Below are 18,331 nucleotides of genomic sequence, written 5' to 3'. Positions count from 1 at the left end.
CCCCCTGGTCTTTTAGCAGCCAAATCCTCCGGGGCTTAAGTGGTTAACTAGACAATGGCCAGCCTAACCTTGCTATGACCTGACAAGTGCTCAGTTAGTCCTCCTGCTCACCAGGTGGCAGCAAAGCACAGCGTGATCCTCTCTTCGGTGTCGTGGTCATGGATACAAGCTGAAGCGCTGTCTGTCTGTCTCCTGGACTGAGCACACCGGGGAGTAGTGCGCATGCGTTGGGAAGTAGTGTCGGCCTGAGACTGACATAATCAAGTTGTGTCAGCGGAAAGCTCGGAGCGGCGTGCTGAGCTGAGCGGGGCCCGGAGAAGGGAGACATCTGTCAGGACAGGAGAAATGGGCGCCCAGGTGTTATGGACGGTGCTGTGTGTTCTTTGCTGGGGGCGGGTACAGTCGGCGGATGATATCGTGGTGGGGTGCGGGGGGTTCGTCAAATCGGACGTGGATATAAACTACTCGCTGATTGAGGTAGGTATTATCTATGCCAGAGTCACATCTAATCCCCGGAACACATTACAATACTGGGTGTAGGCTGGTGTGCTGTCACCTCTTCATCCAGGGCAGGCCTCAGTCTCCATTCATTCCATATCTCGTGACCTCTGACCCCGGGGAGCTTCCTATTGTGGATGCCATTATTTATAATATTGTAGACCAAAGAAATGTACAAGTAATAGCTCAGGCAGAGGGGGGTAAAACTGCTGGATTTATTTTTTAGCATGTGCCTGAAAGTGATGTCTTCATTTGTACAGTTAGAGCAGGGGGATCATTTATATGTAATTATAATGATCATACCTTTCACATTCCATGCGTAAGTTAAAGCGCAGGAAGTCAGTACTGGTTCATATATGTGCGATGACACATCACATGTGATACGGAGCGCACTGCTCTGCAAATCACATGCAATGTCTGTGCGATGTGCATTATGGCTGATTTTGCATCGGATTCGGACACAACTCGCACAGGTCCTTTTTTGGGTCCGCACCAGAATCGGATCGCATGAGTGTTCACACCTATGCAATCAGATTCATGTCTGAACTGACAGTTCGCACTGTGATATGTGAACTGATCTGGGGGTGTCGTTAACTTTGACACCCCCAGCGATTCGCATATGGCAGTGTGAAGCTGAATGCGATGCGGGAACCCGCAGTGGATTCGCAGGGTTCCGCATCGCATATGTGTAAACCGGGACTCAGAGAGAAGGTGTGTGCTTTTCTTGGGGTAGTAGCGAGACTTGTAAGGCCTCGAACACACGGACAGAAAAACACTGCTTTTGCAGGTATACAGCATTTTCTTTTATTGCCTCTAAATGCAGTTCTGTGTTGTATGGCCATGCACATTGGGCTCTTAGATCAGTGATTGAAGAGCAGCATCTAGACTGGGTGCACACTTGTGTGACCACAGACGTTGCACCTGAAGATCGCTTCTTTCTTGCTGCTGGCACCACTAGCCGGGATAAGAGGTGGAGTGCAGTTGGTATCACTCCGCAGGGGGCAGGCAGGAGCCAGCACTACAGAGGAGGCATTGGCTTATGCAGTTCTTGCTCCCTACTACAGCTCCAAATTTGAAAGTAGTCCCTCTGCATTGCACTCTGCTTGCTCTTGGATGGCAGGTCAGCAAGCCCAGACCACAATCTACCAGTCACCTGTCCAAGATCTACTGGTGGATCAAAATCTATGGGTTGCTGACCCCTGCTATACATACCTACATGCGCAACATCAGAGGCATTTTTTTTCTGCCAAGATCTATCAGAAAAATTGCTGAATATTTGGAGCATAAATAAAGAATCTTTTAAAGTGTTTCTTATATTAAAGCGGAGTTCCAGCCACAAAAAAAAAATTCAACATGCATACCCCCGGGACAGTCAGGGCTAGTACATTCCACAATGGATAGCCTCTGATCTGTCCCGGTGTTCCATGAGAATAACCTACCCCGTGAGAAATGCCTACCCTCGTCACTTCCTGTGAGGAACAGCTGAGCAGCATAGCAGTGCGCATGCTCACAGCTCTGGATACGTAATGGAACAGCTGAGGAGCTGACTATTGCGCATGCACGGAGGGTATGAAATAATCACAGGAGTGTGTGTAATGCGGTGGTTACATTAAAACAGCTGTGCTGCAATATGAGTCATCTCCGCTGCTGTCCCTGTCACTTCCCTGATCTTGCCTAGTAAATATAAAAGCGGTGGCGGGTGTATGAAATCCAAATGAACGGAGATCTCGGCTCTGTGATTTATCTTTTCATACACCCGCCGCCGCTTTTATATTTACTAGCCCAGATCAGGGAAGTGACAGGGATAGGGGTGAAGATGACTCATATTTCAGCCGAGCTGTTTTAATGTAACCGCCGCGTTACACACACTACCATGATCAAATTAATACCCTCCGTGCATGCGCACTAGTCAGCTCCTCAGCTGTTCAATGACGTAGTGGTGACGTAGGTGCACCGGAAGTGACGAGGGTATGCATTTCTCACGGGTAGGTTTTTTCACGGAACACGGTTCGCACTTACCTTTTAGAAGAAATACTTACTTTTAAAATTTCTTCTCCAGCGCTGCCATCTCAGGTGTGGGCAGCTTGAAGCCAGCGTGATCCTCTTCTGTGTCCTCTTCAGTCCCATGATGCACTGCGCCGGCCCCGCCGTCACTTCCGGGTCTGCAGCCTCATCCCTGCACAGCTTCAGGGCATGCCCAGAAGCTGTTTAGCAAGGTATGATGCGCCTGCACCGGAATTGACGTCGGGGCCGGTGCAGGCGCATTGATTCCTGGGAGCGATGACGTTCAGCTCCCAGGAATCATTGCAAAGCGGAAGTGACGGCGCGTGCCGCGGCCGCCGAGGGAGGAAGTGGATGAAAGGTGAGTATGTTGTTCTGCAATTACAAGGTAAGTAAAAAAAAAAAAACAATCGTAACTACCCGTTTCTTTTTCAGGTGAGCTATAGCATGCGGATGGCCCAAAATCGACTATGTCGATTTTGTGGCTGGAACTCCGCTTTAAGTCACCAGCTACAAAAACTAGCTGCTGACTTTCAAGAAACGCACACCCATCCAGAGATCCAGTGCCGTCTTCACTCAAGTGGGTTTCTTTTCCGGTCTTTGGGTTCTTGGTGCCAGTGTCTTAATTGTGGGCAGCGAATTTGATTCCTTGCAGCTTCGCAGCTGGCTGCCTATGAATGAGCCGCACTGCGGCCTGTGAGTGGTTTTGCAGCTTTGTGGGACCTGTGATGTGTCCAGGAAGGCTGTGGACAGGAAGCGGGGGAGAACTTCTGCTTGGATCGCCTAAGTGATTAAGGGGAAGTGCGAGCAGGTACCTGTCTAAACCAAGTACCCGCTCCTCCCAAGAAGTCCCGAAAGTTGAAGAGGAGGAAGAGCAGAACTTCACCTTTTGGGTGAAGTTCCGCTTTAAGAGGCTGTCTGTTTGATCCTCTGGGGTCGCTCATGTTGTTAAATGCTCATATTTGTCAGCACACCATGGATCTTCAAATGTTGTCCAAAGCTTTTATTGCAGAAAGATCACAAAAGTGCAACGTGATCACACGCCTGACGATGGGGTCCTGTGCAGCTCCAGAACGTTGCACTATGTCTTCTGTGATGTTTCTGCAATAAAAGTTTTGGATGGTATTTGAAGTTTCATGGTGTGTTGACGAATATCTGCATTTATCTGTGATCAATCCAGTATCCAGCTGGTAGTCCTGAAGCACCTGCTACAAACGAGCCCTGTTCCAGGAAAGTGCGATGGGAATATAGACAAGATTGCTCCTGTTGTTAGACATCAAGTCTGGGGCATCCGCTACAGAGGAAGCGATTCCATAATGACAAATAGATTGTCTTTTGGTGATGTGTGTCTAGCAGCAGAATAGCCTTTCTGAAGCCAGCCTTGGGTCTTGTTCACATGGGAAATACTAACTAAAACATAAGCCTGTGGAGGGCTGTGTTTATCCACATGGGGATGCACAGGTTTCCCATGCATCCCATTGTTTTAGTTTTGTACACAGCCTCTGCTCCAGATTTGACATCTGCGTGGGTGGGGTGCATGTCCTTGATTGCACACTGTACGAGTTCGGGGACACGCACTCACATGTCGAATTTGGAGCATTGTACCCCTGTTCTGATGACAGCGTCCAAGAAAGCATTCCCTTTTGGGAGATTTACCTTTGCTTACTGGTCTAAAGACACAAAAGGGGACACAGTGGAAAAAAAAAAAAAACCTGACATGGTTTTTAACCCTTCCCTGTTCCTCCCGCCCTAGAGTTTGTACTGCTGTCTGGTGTCAGAGAGCTTTCCCTTACCCACTGTCCCAATGACAACTCAGTGAGGGAAAATCTTCAACAGGGAAACAGAAATACAAATGAATAAAGGAAAGGAACCCTCCTGGGCTTATTAGGGACTCTGTACCTCTCCCCTTCTGTTTTGTATATTGTTTTCACCATTCCAGTAGGTGAAATCTCTTTAATTCAGCCTTTTTGGAGTAAAAATTCGACTTGGGGTTTTAGCCCTTCCCTCCTATAGCCAATACTTAAAAAAAATATATATAATATTTAGCTGTATGTTTTTAAGGGGCATATTTATAAAGCAGTCAATGTGATTTTTTTCACCAAACATTCACTTATGGTAAATCAATCACAGTCACGTAACGCAGAACTAAAGGAAAACTTTTTTTTTTAAATAGAGAACAAGCATACTGTATAAGAGGAATACTTACTAATTTAATTGGACTTAGCACAAGTAAACTGGCAGAGCAAGCCCTTGTAAATGCAAATGGGAAAATGGAAGGATTTGTTTGTTTAGCTTGTCTGCAGCATCACCTTTACACATTTTATATTCTTTATGTAACATTTATATTTTTATAGAATATAAAAAATCCGCGCTTAGGATATAGATGTACCAAACTAGAAAAAATGCTGGCTGCAGCCCACATGTAAAACTATAATCCAGGGATATATAGTAAAATGGGAGGTAGATGGCGCTGCCTGCATGAACCACTGTATGCAATAAATATGAATATACAATCCTAATAGACAGAATAAAATCTTAAAGTGCTTTATCAATAAAATTCATAAAAATTAAAGTGAATAAGTGCAAAAACAGGGGGGCTAGAGCCCTTACCTGAAGGTGCTTAAGTGACTGTGCAAGGAAGGGATAGGCTCAACTTCCTAAAAATGGGCTAAACGCCCTTAACTAAAAGTGCTCAAGTGACTGTGCAAGGAAGGAATAGCCCCAGAAAATAGGCTCAACTTCCTTTAGAGTGGAAAGGGTGAAAGAGTTGTTGATGCAACTCAGATATGCAGTGGCTGTAGGAAAAAACATCAACCAGTGAACAGTGTGGGAAAAAACGCACTGGTGCAGAAAATCACATATAAAGTGTGATAAAGATTAATGTAATGAGCAAATAAGCCCAATGGGGCGTGCAAAAAATGCAAGAAAGTATGTTGCATATGATGCGATTCACCAAAATCGCATGCACATCAGATCACTCTGAAGTGCTAGTTTGTGCAGAAGGTGATGGAGTGCTCAATAGTTTACACAGATATTGAATAAATAAATGTACATGTGTAATAATACTAAAAACTAGGATAAAGTGACTGAGAAGAATATAAGTGATGTTAAAATCCCAAACACACAAATACTATAAAAATTTGCATAAAATTCTAAAAACACAGATTCTTTAAACGGTGCGATTTTAGTTCCAAAATCACAAATGCTGTAGCAGATGAAGGTCCTAAAAGACCCAAATTCCCACAACACAAATTCAGCAGGAGAAAAAAATGTCGAAAATATATGCAACAACCAGATGTAGGACAGATATCCTTGGAATGTTCCCAAATCCCGAAAAAATGATTACAGTGCCAAGAGTATCACAACCAGAGTGACTTCGGTGCAGGTGCCATAAAGATTCCTCAGGTGTGCTTAGTAAAGTGGTCAATCGGTGCTCCCCGCACTCCCAGGACCGCACTTACCAGATGTAACTACCCCTACACGGGTAACAAGCCTGTGGGTAATAGTTGGCTATTCCGCTCCTCAGATCCAAGCCCTCGGTCTCCCTGGGTGGTCTGGTCAAATCTGGGTGGTATTCCTATGAATGGAGGCTGTAATCTGCCCGAATCTGGTCCCTCTAAAGATCGTGCTCTCACAAGGTCCGGAGATATTCCAAAAGGGTATATGGGGAAAGAAGGGGCTCACATAGTGTAATATTGTCGGTGAAAATCCAAAATTTTATTGAAGTAATACTCGCATAAGCCAATATGCAAACGACAATGTAAGGTGCAGTAGAGATGGCGCACTTCCGGTTCCACAAAACCGGATGTGCGTTCCACGAAGGCGGATGTGATGTAATGACTCTCTACGGGTTTCGTCTGTCCGACGTCATCAGGAGTAGCGTCATCACGTCATCTCCGCCTATATATTTTTTTTTTTTTTTAAATGGAGAACAAGCATACTGTATAAGAGGAATACTTACTAATTTGGATTTAGCACAAGTAAACTGGCAGAGCAAACTCTTGTAAATGCAAATGGAAAAATGGAAGGATTTGTTTGTTTAGCTTGTCTGCAGCATGACCTTTTACACATTTTATATTCTTTATGTAACATTTATATTTTTATGTAACATCATCTGTTTTATCATATTGTTTAAAAGCAGTAGTAAAGGCACTTGGTGACTTGTACCTACAGGTAAAGCTTGCTTATAGGTACAAGAAATATCTCCTAAACACTGTTTAGGAAATATTCACTGTTTCTGCAGCTTGGTACGTCACCAGCGCACACTACTAAGTATGCCGTCCCTTTAGAGCTCTGTGCTGCCGCCATTCCGTTATCACGGCTCGGCTATTCAAACGGTCAGAGCCTGTGAATCCGGAAGGAAGACCGGGTGAAGGTGGAAGCCCTATCAACGCTGTCAGTGTGCTACTGGAGGGCTTTGTTTTACAGGTAAATCTTTCATAATGTGCTAGTATGTTATGTATGCTACCACATTGTGCCCTTAACTTGAAGTTGAAAGTGTTTTTTTTTCCCCCCCTCCCAGTGTTTACTACTGCTTTAAATTATGTGGTAGCGTTTTTGTGTTTTTTTAAATAAGCATGTTTTTAAAGTGAAATATGGATATCAATGCCGTAATTATGTAAATTGTTTGTTGTTTTAGATTAAGCTGTATACCAAACAAGGTACATTGAAATACCAGACGGATTGTGCGCCAAATAATGGTTACTTCATGATTCCTCTTTATGACAAGGTGAGTAAGTAAAGAAATCATGACATGAACAAAAATTATTACACAACACACATGACTAAGAAGGAACACTCAAAATAAAATTGTTATAACCATCCACCATGTTGGTTTTAAGGATCAGAAGTACGTTACAGTACCTCCTATATCAGGAGTATGCAACCTTTTGAGGGATGGAGCTCTACCTAAATTTCATGGAAGAGATACATTTTTGGAGATATTGGTCAACAAGTCTGATACAGGAGTCCATCCGAAATACCTTCCTGTGCAGGCCATATTACCACTCTGACATTTTTTATCCTTAATGCAGGGAATTCATTAGGGTAAAATATGTGTTGCCTTTAGAACCATTTTAGGTCAGATAGAGATACTTGCCTAGGAAGAAAATTGTTTTTATCAGGCCAACGCAGAAAAAAACCCTATTTCTTTATTGTATATCACGGGAGACAGAGCAGCCATATTCATTACTATATGGGTTATACGCCACCTATAGGTGAATGTACACTGGCAACCAATCAGACAGGAAGTCCCCCCATATAACCCCTCCCATACAGGAAGTACCTATGTTTTTTCACCAGTGTCTTAAAGGTGATGGTCACGGTGGAGACCCTCTCCACATTTCTATGTTTTTCAAAGAAGAAAGAAGATTATGCTACAAACCCCGATCAAAGATCTCTGAATCTAAGGGGATTAGCAATCTGATCCATCCAAAAAAGTCAGACTAAAAGGATGGTACCTGAGCCTCCGGAAAGGAGGTACGAGGTTTTGCCTGTAATATTGTCCTTTTTAGGCACTGGACCTTGGGATCCAGGCCCTTGGTAAAACGAAACCCCAAAAGAGCTCCGGCAGGGTGCTCTACAGGTCCAAGGGAGTGGCCCCTCAAAACAAGGGGAGACAGTCCTTGAAGGAAGGTCGGCAGGTTATGGAAACTCACTGTGATGGGTGAAGATTGGGTTCTTATTACAAGACAGAATCCTTTGGCGGGAATGGTAAGTCCACTTTAAAAAATATTTGTAAAAACATTTTTTTGCACTTTTCCCTTTTAAGTATAACAGATACTGAGTGCCATGTTGGGTCTCTACAAAAGACAGTAGGTGTATTAGCTATGTCAAAGCACACACCTTGTTTGTTTAACCACTTCAATACCGGGCGATTTCTGGCACTCCGCTCCTACATGTAAAATCATCATTTTTTTTTTGCTAGAAAATTGCTCGGAACCCCCAAACATCATATTTTTTTTTTTTTTTTTTTTAGCAGAGACCCCTAGGGAATAAAATGGCGGTCATTGCAAATTTTTATGTCACACGATATTTGCGCAGAAATTTTTCAAACACGTTTTTTTTTTTTGGAGAAAAAACTTTTGTGAATTAAAACAGAACACTAAAGTTAGCCCAATTTTTGTATGTGAAAGATGTTACTCCGAGTAAATAAATACCTAACATGTCACGCTTTAAAGTTGCGCACACTCATGGAATGATGCCAAACTTAGGAACTTAAAAATCTCTATAGGCGACGCTTTACATTTTTTTTACAGGTTACCAGTTTAGAGTTAACAGTGGAGGTCTTGGGCTAGATTTGTTGCGCTCACTCTAACGTTTCGCGGGGATACCTCACACGTATGGATTGAACGTTGTTTACATATGTGGCCGTGATGTACGCATGCGTTCGCTTCTGCGTGCGAGCTAACGGGGACAGGGTGGCACTTTTTTTTTTTTTTTTTTAATTGTTTGTTTTATTTTTTTTATTTTTACACTTTTCCATTTAATTTTTATTTTTTTGATCACTTTTATTCCTATTACAAGGAATGTAAACATCCCTTGTAATAGGATCAGTGAATGACAGGTCCTCTTTATAGGGAGATCTGGGGTCAATAAGACCTCGATCTCGCCTACAGGCTAAAAAGCCTGAAAAAAAAAAAATCAATCTCAGCTGAATGCAGAGATCTCGGCAGTATTGAGACTGCCAGGCCGGGTGTGACATCATCACATCGCGCCCGGCCTCAGAGTCATAGAGACTGCCGGGGACCATCTGGTCCTCGCAGTCTTTATGGTACACTTCCTCCCGGCAGCCGATTCATTCTCTGGCTCGCCGATCGTCCAGGCGAGCCGGTAGAAGCACCGGAGGGTGGCGGGAGTGGGGGCCTGTCCCCTCCCCCCGCCTGTAAGAACTATCAAGCGGCGGTTCAGCCGCTATGATTGTTCTTCTAGTAAAGGGAATCACCTGAGGAGGAAAAATTATATCTGAATGATGCCTGCAGCTTTCCTAAGAGCAATGTCCTCCCAAAATAGGAGTGGGGGGGAAGTTGGAAGGGGCACTGTGGTCCCACTGTCAGGACTAGAAGATCCTAGCCGTGCTTCCTGTGTTTACCTCCCCTGAAGGGACAGAGGTGACTAGCCAATCTGAGCCATTAAGGTTGTCAGGCATAGTAGCCACATCCAGTGCTTCTGTCGCAACCTATGTCACTAAGGACGATTTGGCATTGGCCAGGCTTGAGGGTAAGATTGCTGGCATGATTGCAGCATCGCAAGGATGGAGGAAAGGTGATAGATCCTCCTCACCTGAGTCACCCCCTGATTTAGTTCATGATTGGGCAGAGGATGTGGAAGAAATAGCTGTAAATGACCCTGTAGAAGGTCAAGCTGAGGTTTCCACTTCTGGGGACTCAGGATCTGAGTAGTCCTTTTCGGCCTCTCAATCCCAGAGATTGTTAATTCAGTCTCACTGAAATGGTCCGGGCTGCATAAAAATTAACTTCCTTAGAGATGTCTGAATTATTTTTCCTCTCTGGGCTCATTGCCCCTTCCTCAACATCCTCAGGCTTTTCCCTTACATCTGCTCATGGAGCAGGAAATGTATGCGGATTGGGATCATCCTAAAAGGATTTTTGTTCCTTCCAAAAGGTTTTCTTGTATCCTATGGCGGAAAAGTTCACAAGAAGTATACCTACTGTGGATGCTGCCATTTCTTAAGTTAACAAAACTTTAACTTGTCCTGTGGATAATGCCCAGGTTTTTAAAGATCTAGCTGATAAGAAGTTGGAATCTTTGCTAAAAGCCTCCTTTGCTGTCGCAGGATCTGCGATACAACCAGCAGTGGCAGCTATAGGAGTTTGTCAGTCTTTAAAATACTGCATTAAAAGAGTTTCCAGGATGGTTCGTTCTCAAGGAGAGTCAGTTGAAGATTTGGAAGATCTACCTAGAACTTTGTTTCACAATAGATGCAGCGCTGATATTGAAAGAGGGATATAAAGTCCACAGTGTATGATCAGTCCATATCAGTTGGCACCTTGGTGTACAAAGATGGAGAGCAATAGTGGGCAATCAGAGCAGCCTACACCTCCACCACATGCAGCAATAAGCCTCCTACCAGATCCAATTGATCACTGCTCTCACAGTGATCAAGATAACCTTAGACTCCCAAAGGCAGAACCCACTGAAGGACAATTAGATGATCTCGATTCTCCCTGAGACAGTGAACACTAACCCATGTGGGCCTCCATGGGGGATGCGTAATGCCAAAAAAGGAAAATGTAAGGAAACCAATGGTGCAGTATTTCAAAATAGGACATTTTTAATAAAACATTTAATGCACTCAACACATGAAACATACAATGCGCAAACAGCAGAAGATCATAGATTTAAAACCGCTATACAGAGGCGGGCTTCTTCCGGCTCGTGACGTCAGGTTAATGGCAGACTCCACCTACATGTTTCGCAGTAGGCCGCGTCATCAGGGAGGTGTGGCCCCTATGGCCAATGAACCAACTCACTCCTCCAACGGAGGAACCAGAACTGTGCCCCCTGGAACGCATAACAATGCGAATGAAGCGCAAACCGGAACAAAAATCCCGGAGGCTATATTGTGTAAGGGGAAAAGCCGATTCAGATATAAAACCTAATTCTATATAAAAAAAAATGTTAAAACGAAAACGGACAAGTGCCAATCAGATTCTATACTGCTGCAAATTGTATATGCAAAGTCAATATGCAAAGGGGGCTCGTAGGCATAACAACATGGCCCAGCATAATAAACCACATTTGTTAGTCAAACAGAACTGTAACCCATCAACCTGAGATGGTCACAAGCCAGAAGTAAGCCGTCTACTATTATTTTTAAAATATTACCATATAAAATAGTAACCCAAAAGAAAAAGGAATATTATACATGAATGAAGAAAAAAATTATAAGAATGTTACAAATCCAGTCCATAACAAGTTAACTATTATTGATAAAGGAATTGATGTCTAGGTCTACGTTTAGGCCCAATGGCCTAAAACACTTCAACTAGTATATCCACTTGGTCTCTAGTTGTGAAATACCCCTACGCACATGGCTACCCCTCCAATTTGTCTTAAACTGATCGATAACCATAAAGGATGTTCCAAAAGGATTTCTATCATGGTGTCGGTTATAATGCTTGGGGTAACCCTTGCAAATATTGTTAATGTGTTCGTTAGCATCCTAACTCTGAACTCTCTTATGGTCCATCCAACATAATGGAGGCCACAAGGACAAGTTATCATGTAAACAACATTCTTAGTCGAGCAAGTGACGAAACATTTAGTATCATATGAAGTATTGGTGACATTCGAAGAAAATTGGGTGTATTTCCTATTTTTGAGGGAGTTAACGGAGCATACCCCACATTTCCTACATGGAAAGTAGCCATTTCTATCAAAGGAAGATTTTTTAGGGGGCTCTACCACATTAGAAGCTATTCATAACTTAAGAGGAGGGGCACCCTGTAAATGACAGAGGGGATGTCTGGTATAATGGGCCCCAGTACCCTATCACTCTTAAGAATGTCCCAATGCTTAGACAAAATCTTTCTAATGACATAGTGTTGCGAAGAGTATGTGGTAAAAAAAAAAGATAACCGAGATGAAAATTTATCCGCTATGTCACCCTGCCGATTGGTTTGAGAAACACCATCAGGGGGATTTAGAATGACATTCCTATCCAAGTCAGCCACAGTTCTGATAGTAGAGTCTAATTCATCAGAACAGTAACCCTTGTCCAAAAACCGGCCCTTAAGGATTTCAGCTTCTCTTAAGTAATTCTGTACAAGAGTACAATTTCTCTTTAGCTTTCGAAATTGGCTCTTCGGTACGCCTTTGAGCCAAGGTTTATGATGACAACTTCCAAGACTAATGTAACCATTACGGTCGGTGTCTTTGAAAAAAGTGGAAATAACAATTTGATTCTCTTGAATCCTAACCTTTAAATCCAAAAAATGTTTTTTTTTCACTGATCGCATCATATTTCAATGATATGCCTCTATCGTTATTATTCAAAGTGGAGAAAAAGGACTCCAGAGTCCCTATAGCCACCCCAAATAACCAGTACGTCCTCTATGTAACGACCCCAATAGAGCAACTCTGCAACATCCTGCGTGTAGATGACTTGCTCCTCCCATTCCGCCATGAAGAGGTTGGCCATGGAAGGAGCAAACTTAGCCCCCATGGCCACACCTATACATTGGATGTAATGGGAGCCTCTGAACCAGAAAAAAACTGTGGCGAATGGCGTAGTCAAGGAGGTCCAGAATATACTCCTGTTGAATACTGGGTAAAGAAGCATCCTTGTGGAAGAAATATTTCACAGCGTGCCAGCCATGATCGTGAGAGATAATTGTATAAAGGGATGCGACGTCGGCGGTCGCCAAAAGGTAACCTTCTTTCCACCTGAAAGAATCCAGGGTCCTTACCACCTGTGTAGTGTCCTTGATACAAGAAGGTATAGTTACAACTAGTGGTTGAAGGTAATTATCAATGTAACCTCCCACACTAGATGTTACAGAATTAATTCCACTTATTATAGGGCGACCAGGAGGGTAGAGGGGGTCCTTATGTACCTTGGGTAAATAATATATAACAGGAATGCATGGTGCCACTGGAACAAGATACGCCTTTTCCTTCTTATTCAAAATAGGTTGTTGATAACCGGCGGTAGATGGCTCAGGTCAAAAAAGAAGACGGGTATGACAGACCAAGTGATGAGGAGAAAATCGTGTTAAATACAGGTTATAGGTTTCCTCTATATGTCTCTCGTGTTCTATTTTAGCCGCCTTGATTTCCTCTTTACATTTCTTATTACACTCTTTGTAATGCTTGAATGCTGCCAATGACCCCTCAGTCTTGTATTTTTTGAAGGCCCTTTCTTTAGTATTAATATGCATTTTTTATGTTGGAGTTTAGCCAACCAGGGTTTAGTTTTGCTCTTTTTGAAATTTATTTCCCTTTGGAATCTACTGGCCAATCCCTTTGTTTAGTATGCTCCTTGAAGCACTCCCATTTTTCCTCCGTGTTCTTTGTTCCCTGCGTTCTATCCCATTTGATATTTTCTAGCAGAGAGCGCAGTTTTGGGAAATTGGCTCTTTTGAAATTCAGTGTCCTTATATTGCGCTTGTGTTTCCTATTACTGTAATTAATACTGAAACGAATTGACCTATGGTCACTGTTTCCTAAGTTGCCCCGTATTTCTATATCCGTGAGTAGGTCTGTATTGTTGGTAATCAGTAGGTCAAGTACCGCATTGTTTCTTGTCGGTGCGTTCACCATCTGACCCATAAAATTGTCCTGCAAAACATTTAGGAACTGCCGAGCCTTGGCTGAATGCGCGGTTCCTTCTGCCCATCTATATCTGGATAATTAAGTCCCCCATTATAATGACATTTCCTATCTGTAAAAGGAGGTCCGCCTCCCCCTCCTCCCTCTGGTTGGGGGGCCTATAGCATACGCCCAATATTACCTTCCCTATAGTGCCTTCCCTTTGAAGTTCTACCCATAGGGATTCTGCCTCGTCCATAGCTCCATTATTATCATCCCTCATATTTACCTGTACACTGTTCTTAATATACAGACATACTCCTCCCCCTTTTTTACCTTCTCTATCCCTGCGATAAAGGGAATACCCCTGACTGGTCGCCATCCAATCATGAGAGCTGTCGAACCAAGTCTCTGTTATCCCCACAATTATCCCCAAAATCGAAGTCCTCCTCAAACATCAGTAGCTCCAGTTCTCCCATCTTGTTGGCCAGACTTCTGGCATTGGTATACAAACCTCGTAATTCTGACTGGTTGCCTATATCCTCGTTTGATGTTGTTTTTAGGCTGCTCTTTTGTGATTTTTTTTTTTTTTTTCCCATACCCACCTTGGGTTTAGGGGCTCTGAACACCCTACCGCTAATGTCCCCCTTTGTGCCCTCTGAATCTTGCTCCCCGCTGGCTAATTTTACATCTGTACCCTCCGGCCCCCCCCCCCCCCCCCATCACCTAGTTTAAAAGCCCCTCTAACTTTATGGCCATGCTCTCACCCAGTACGGCTGCACTCTCCCCATTTAGGTGCATTCCTTTTCTACCAAAGAGCCGGTGGGCGACTGAGAAGTCGGCCCAGTTCTCCAGGAACCCGAAACCCTCGTTACTACACCAGCTCCTCAGCCACTTGTTAACTTCCCTAATCTCCCGCTGCCTCTCTGGTGTGGCTCGAGGTACAGGTAGTATTTCTGAAAATACTACCTTGGAGGTCCTATTCCTCAACTTGGTGCCTTTTTTTTTTTGGTTGCAGTAAATTCAGCCAGAAGAGTATCAGAAATAGCAGCTCCTTCTTGTAAAGGGCCATTCTTGATATTGCATCAAGATGGGGTGATTCTACATTCACACCCAGGTTTTTTGCCCAAGGTGGTGTCCGCTTTTCATTTGAATCAGGACATTATACTGCCTTACTTTTTTCCAAATCCTCAAAAGGCAGAGGAAAAGTTATTACCTTTTCTTGATGTAGTACGTGCATTCAAAATTTGTATGAAAAGGTCAGCTCAGATTCGTAAGGCCAACCTTTTGTTCATACTGCTGGAATGGCCCAGGAAAGGGCAGGCAGCATCTAAATCTACTAGTTCTCAATGGATTTGCCAGGTTATTATCCAGGCGTATGGTTTGTTTAAAAGGTAAGGTTCCACATTTTCCGGTAAAGGCACACTCTACCAGAAGAGTAGGTGCCTCTTGGGGTGTTCGCCATCAAACTGCTTTGGCTCAGATTTGCAAAGCAGTGACTTGGTCGTCAGTGCATACGTTCACTAGATTCCATCAAGTGGATGTTAGGACCCAGGAGGAGTCTGCATTTGGCTGCAGTGTTCTGCAGGCAGCTATGTAGCTCTTCTGTGGTCTGATGGCAGTAATTTATGGTGTGTCCCCCCCCCCCCCCCCCCTCAAGTGCATTGCTTTTGAACGTCCCATATAGTAATGAATATGGCTTCTGTGTCCCGTGATGTATGATAAAGAAATATGGATTTTTCTACACCTTACCTGTATCAATTTCTTGAAGTACATCATGGGACACAGAGGTCCCTCCCCTCTTGTCTGGGATGTTTTATTATTTGCTACAAAACTGAGATACTTCCTGTATGGGAGGGGTTATATAGGGGGACTTCCTGTCTGATTGGTTGCCAGTGTCCATTCACCTATAGGTGGCATATAACCCATATAGTAATGAATATGGCTGCTCTGTGTCCCGTGATTTACTCTAAGAAATTGATTTTTACAAGTAAGCTGTAGGAAAAATCCATATTTTTCTATCGTTCATTGACAGACGCAGCTCCATATTATTCTTAACCATTGGGTTATGCTGCCCCCTACAGGAGTAGGACACCACTAGGCAGGAAAAAACTTTACCATGCCTAAGAGGCAGTCCCTGAAGGCATACACCCACTCACTCTGCTTGAGGCAGTCCCTGAAGGCATACACCCACTCACTCTGCTATAGGATTCAGTTTGTTTCTGCCTAGTTTAGGAGTAGGACTTAGTTCCCGTCTGGGACTTCAGTCTTAGCTTGTTTTTTTTTTTTTTAATTTTAGATTTTTAGCTAGTCATGTTCCTGATAGAACTGCAATAAACAGCCGGACTGGATATCCTACATCCTTAAGGTGTCCTAGTCCGGGCAGCGAGCACGTGCAGGTTATAACCCCACGCTATGCTTCGCCATCACAGAGCACCAATGGACGGGGGCTGGGGTTCAGGACGCACACGACCTGGTTCAGCCTGAGTCGCAGCGTGCCGATTGTCGTTGGCATGGTGAGTAGTGGTCCCCTCCCCCCTCCCCCATAGGTCTTGGGGTGGACGTGTGCCCCTCCTTGGGATGGTCGGACCCCCCGGGTTCCCTTCCATTTCCCCCAGCCCCTCTAAAAGTCACGGTGGTCTTTTACCCCCTCCCGGGATTAGATAGGAGCTGGCTTTGCCCCTTGCTCCAGGAAGGGGGGGGGGATCCGGTTGTTGCTGACTGGGCTATCTGGATCGCACATGAGGTTTTTGAGCAAGGCCCCGGCCCCCTGGGAGTTAGTGACTGGGGCAGGGATGTCCTTTGGGCTCCCTGCGGTGGTTATAGGGTTGGGGGGGGGGGAAGCGGATGTTTCTTCATCCGCGGGTCTGCGCCCCACCTGTCTCGGTTGGACCGAAAATTTAGTCCGTGGCTGTCCGGGTACCTGACCAAGCCAAATGAGTGCCTGACCAAGCTGCGGAGCTGACCGAGATGAGGTGCCTGACCAAGTTGACTGGCGGACCAAAAATTGAGGCCGCAGGTGACGGAGCTGGCTGTCTGAATGACTGACCACGTATAGTTCATATTCCTATCGCACACCTTACTGGTTTGTAGGCTCGTGTGTACTGGGTGCTGAAGCAATCACCAGTTGGCAACTGGATAAGTTACAAGTAAATACATATTCGCCAGCACACCAAGGATCTTGCAAAAGCAGTCCAAAAAACTTTATTCAAGATACGATCACATCAAAAAATGGTGCAACGTTTCAGAGCCGCACAGGACCCCTTCGTCAGACATGTGATGAAGGGGTCCTGTGCGGCTCTGAAACGTTGCACCATTTTTTGATGTGATCTTATCTTGAATAAAGTTTTTTGGACTGCTTTTGCAAGATCCTTGGTGTGCTGGCGAATATGTATTTACTTGAATGACTGACCAGGCTGGTCCGAGTTGCTGATCAAGCTGACAGAGCTGACGGCGGATTCGCAACCGGATTGGGCCCAAAATTTATGCAGCGGCTTTGCGGCCAACTTGCGGCTGGCTGTCCGAGCTGCTGACCGAGCTGTTGACCAGGCTGTTTGAGCTGCAGACCAGGGTGATAGAGCAGCAGATGGGCGTCTGCCCCCCCCCCCCCTCAGGGGGTGGACATATGGACTGCCTGGTGCCCCCCTTGAACCGGGGGGCGCCGTGGGGTCATTGTGTACTCTGCCTGCGTGTCTGCATCACCTCGGGCCCCCTCTCCCACTTTAGAGGGGGCTAAGTCCTTTTTCGTCATTTATGGTGGGCGACCCTTGGGTCTAATTGGGGTCTTTTTGTGGAAATTTAGCCAGGGTCTCCTTGCAAGACTGTGGTTGGCTACCTCCTCTTCTTATGTTCTCAGGGTGAGCTTGGCATATAGCAACTTTACTGGGTCTGCATGCACGCACTTGGGGTGCTCTGCACGCAGTGAGGATGATTCCTTTCTTTACTGCGCATGCAAGGGTGCTAGTGGATGCACTGATTGTATTGGTGCTGAAAATTGTTAACATTGGGGGTAATGGTCACATTGGGGGTAATGGTCAGCTTGGGGCCTGCAGATCCCCTAAAAGCAGCAAAGATACTCCCTTTTCCCACCTACTGTGTCAAAATTGTCGCGAGTCAGTTGAGTTGTTCTAAACGCAATAATGATAATCGCACATGGTGTGGCTAAAAAGCTGGTCTGCGGACCAGGCTTCTAAAAAGGCTCTTATCAGATCTCTCCTTTTACAGAGGACTGCCTATTTGGGTCTTTGGATGAACTGATCAAAGGCTCACAGGTGGGAAGAGTACTCTTCTTCCTCTATCTGCTAAGGGTAAGTCACTGCGTAATAAACGGAGGCCCTTATTTTTCAGCACACAGACGGCCCCTTCATGCCTTAGGCACGCAGGAGAAAAGACATAAGCCATTTAGGTCATCTGGGGGTTCCAAGAAGATGTGGTCGGGTAAGCAGAGAACAGGCCCCTCCAAATCTGCGAACAAATCCAAGTTTGCAAGGCGGCAACTTGGTCATCTGTGCACATGTTCACTAAATTCTACAAAGTAGATGTGTTGGCATCCTCCAATGCT

General features: G+C 44.7%; 1 protein-coding gene across 1 annotated transcript in view; it reads left to right on the top strand.

Annotated features, from left to right (window-relative positions):
• The first annotated feature begins 214 nt into the window (after window positions 1-214).
• LOC309558183 (BOS complex subunit NOMO3-like) overlaps window positions 215-18,331 on the top strand; it is a 236,509-nt gene continuing 218,392 nt past the window's right edge. Inside the window, exons 1-2 of the mRNA XM_082261194.1 lie at window positions 215-477; window positions 7,139-7,228. Of these exons, the coding sequence (XP_082117320.1) occupies window positions 346-477; window positions 7,139-7,228 (222 nt within the window). The 5' untranslated portion in view covers window positions 215-345. The remainder of the gene's footprint in view (window positions 478-7,138; window positions 7,229-18,331) is intronic.

Source organism: Pelophylax lessonae, assembly GCF_965119305.1.
Source record: "Pelophylax lessonae genome assembly, chromosome: 6".
Classification (NCBI taxonomy): domain Eukaryota; kingdom Metazoa; phylum Chordata; class Amphibia; order Anura; family Ranidae; genus Pelophylax; species Pelophylax lessonae.
The sequence above is the reverse complement of the archived record's forward strand: the minus strand, read 5'-3'. Positions and strand labels throughout refer to the sequence as shown.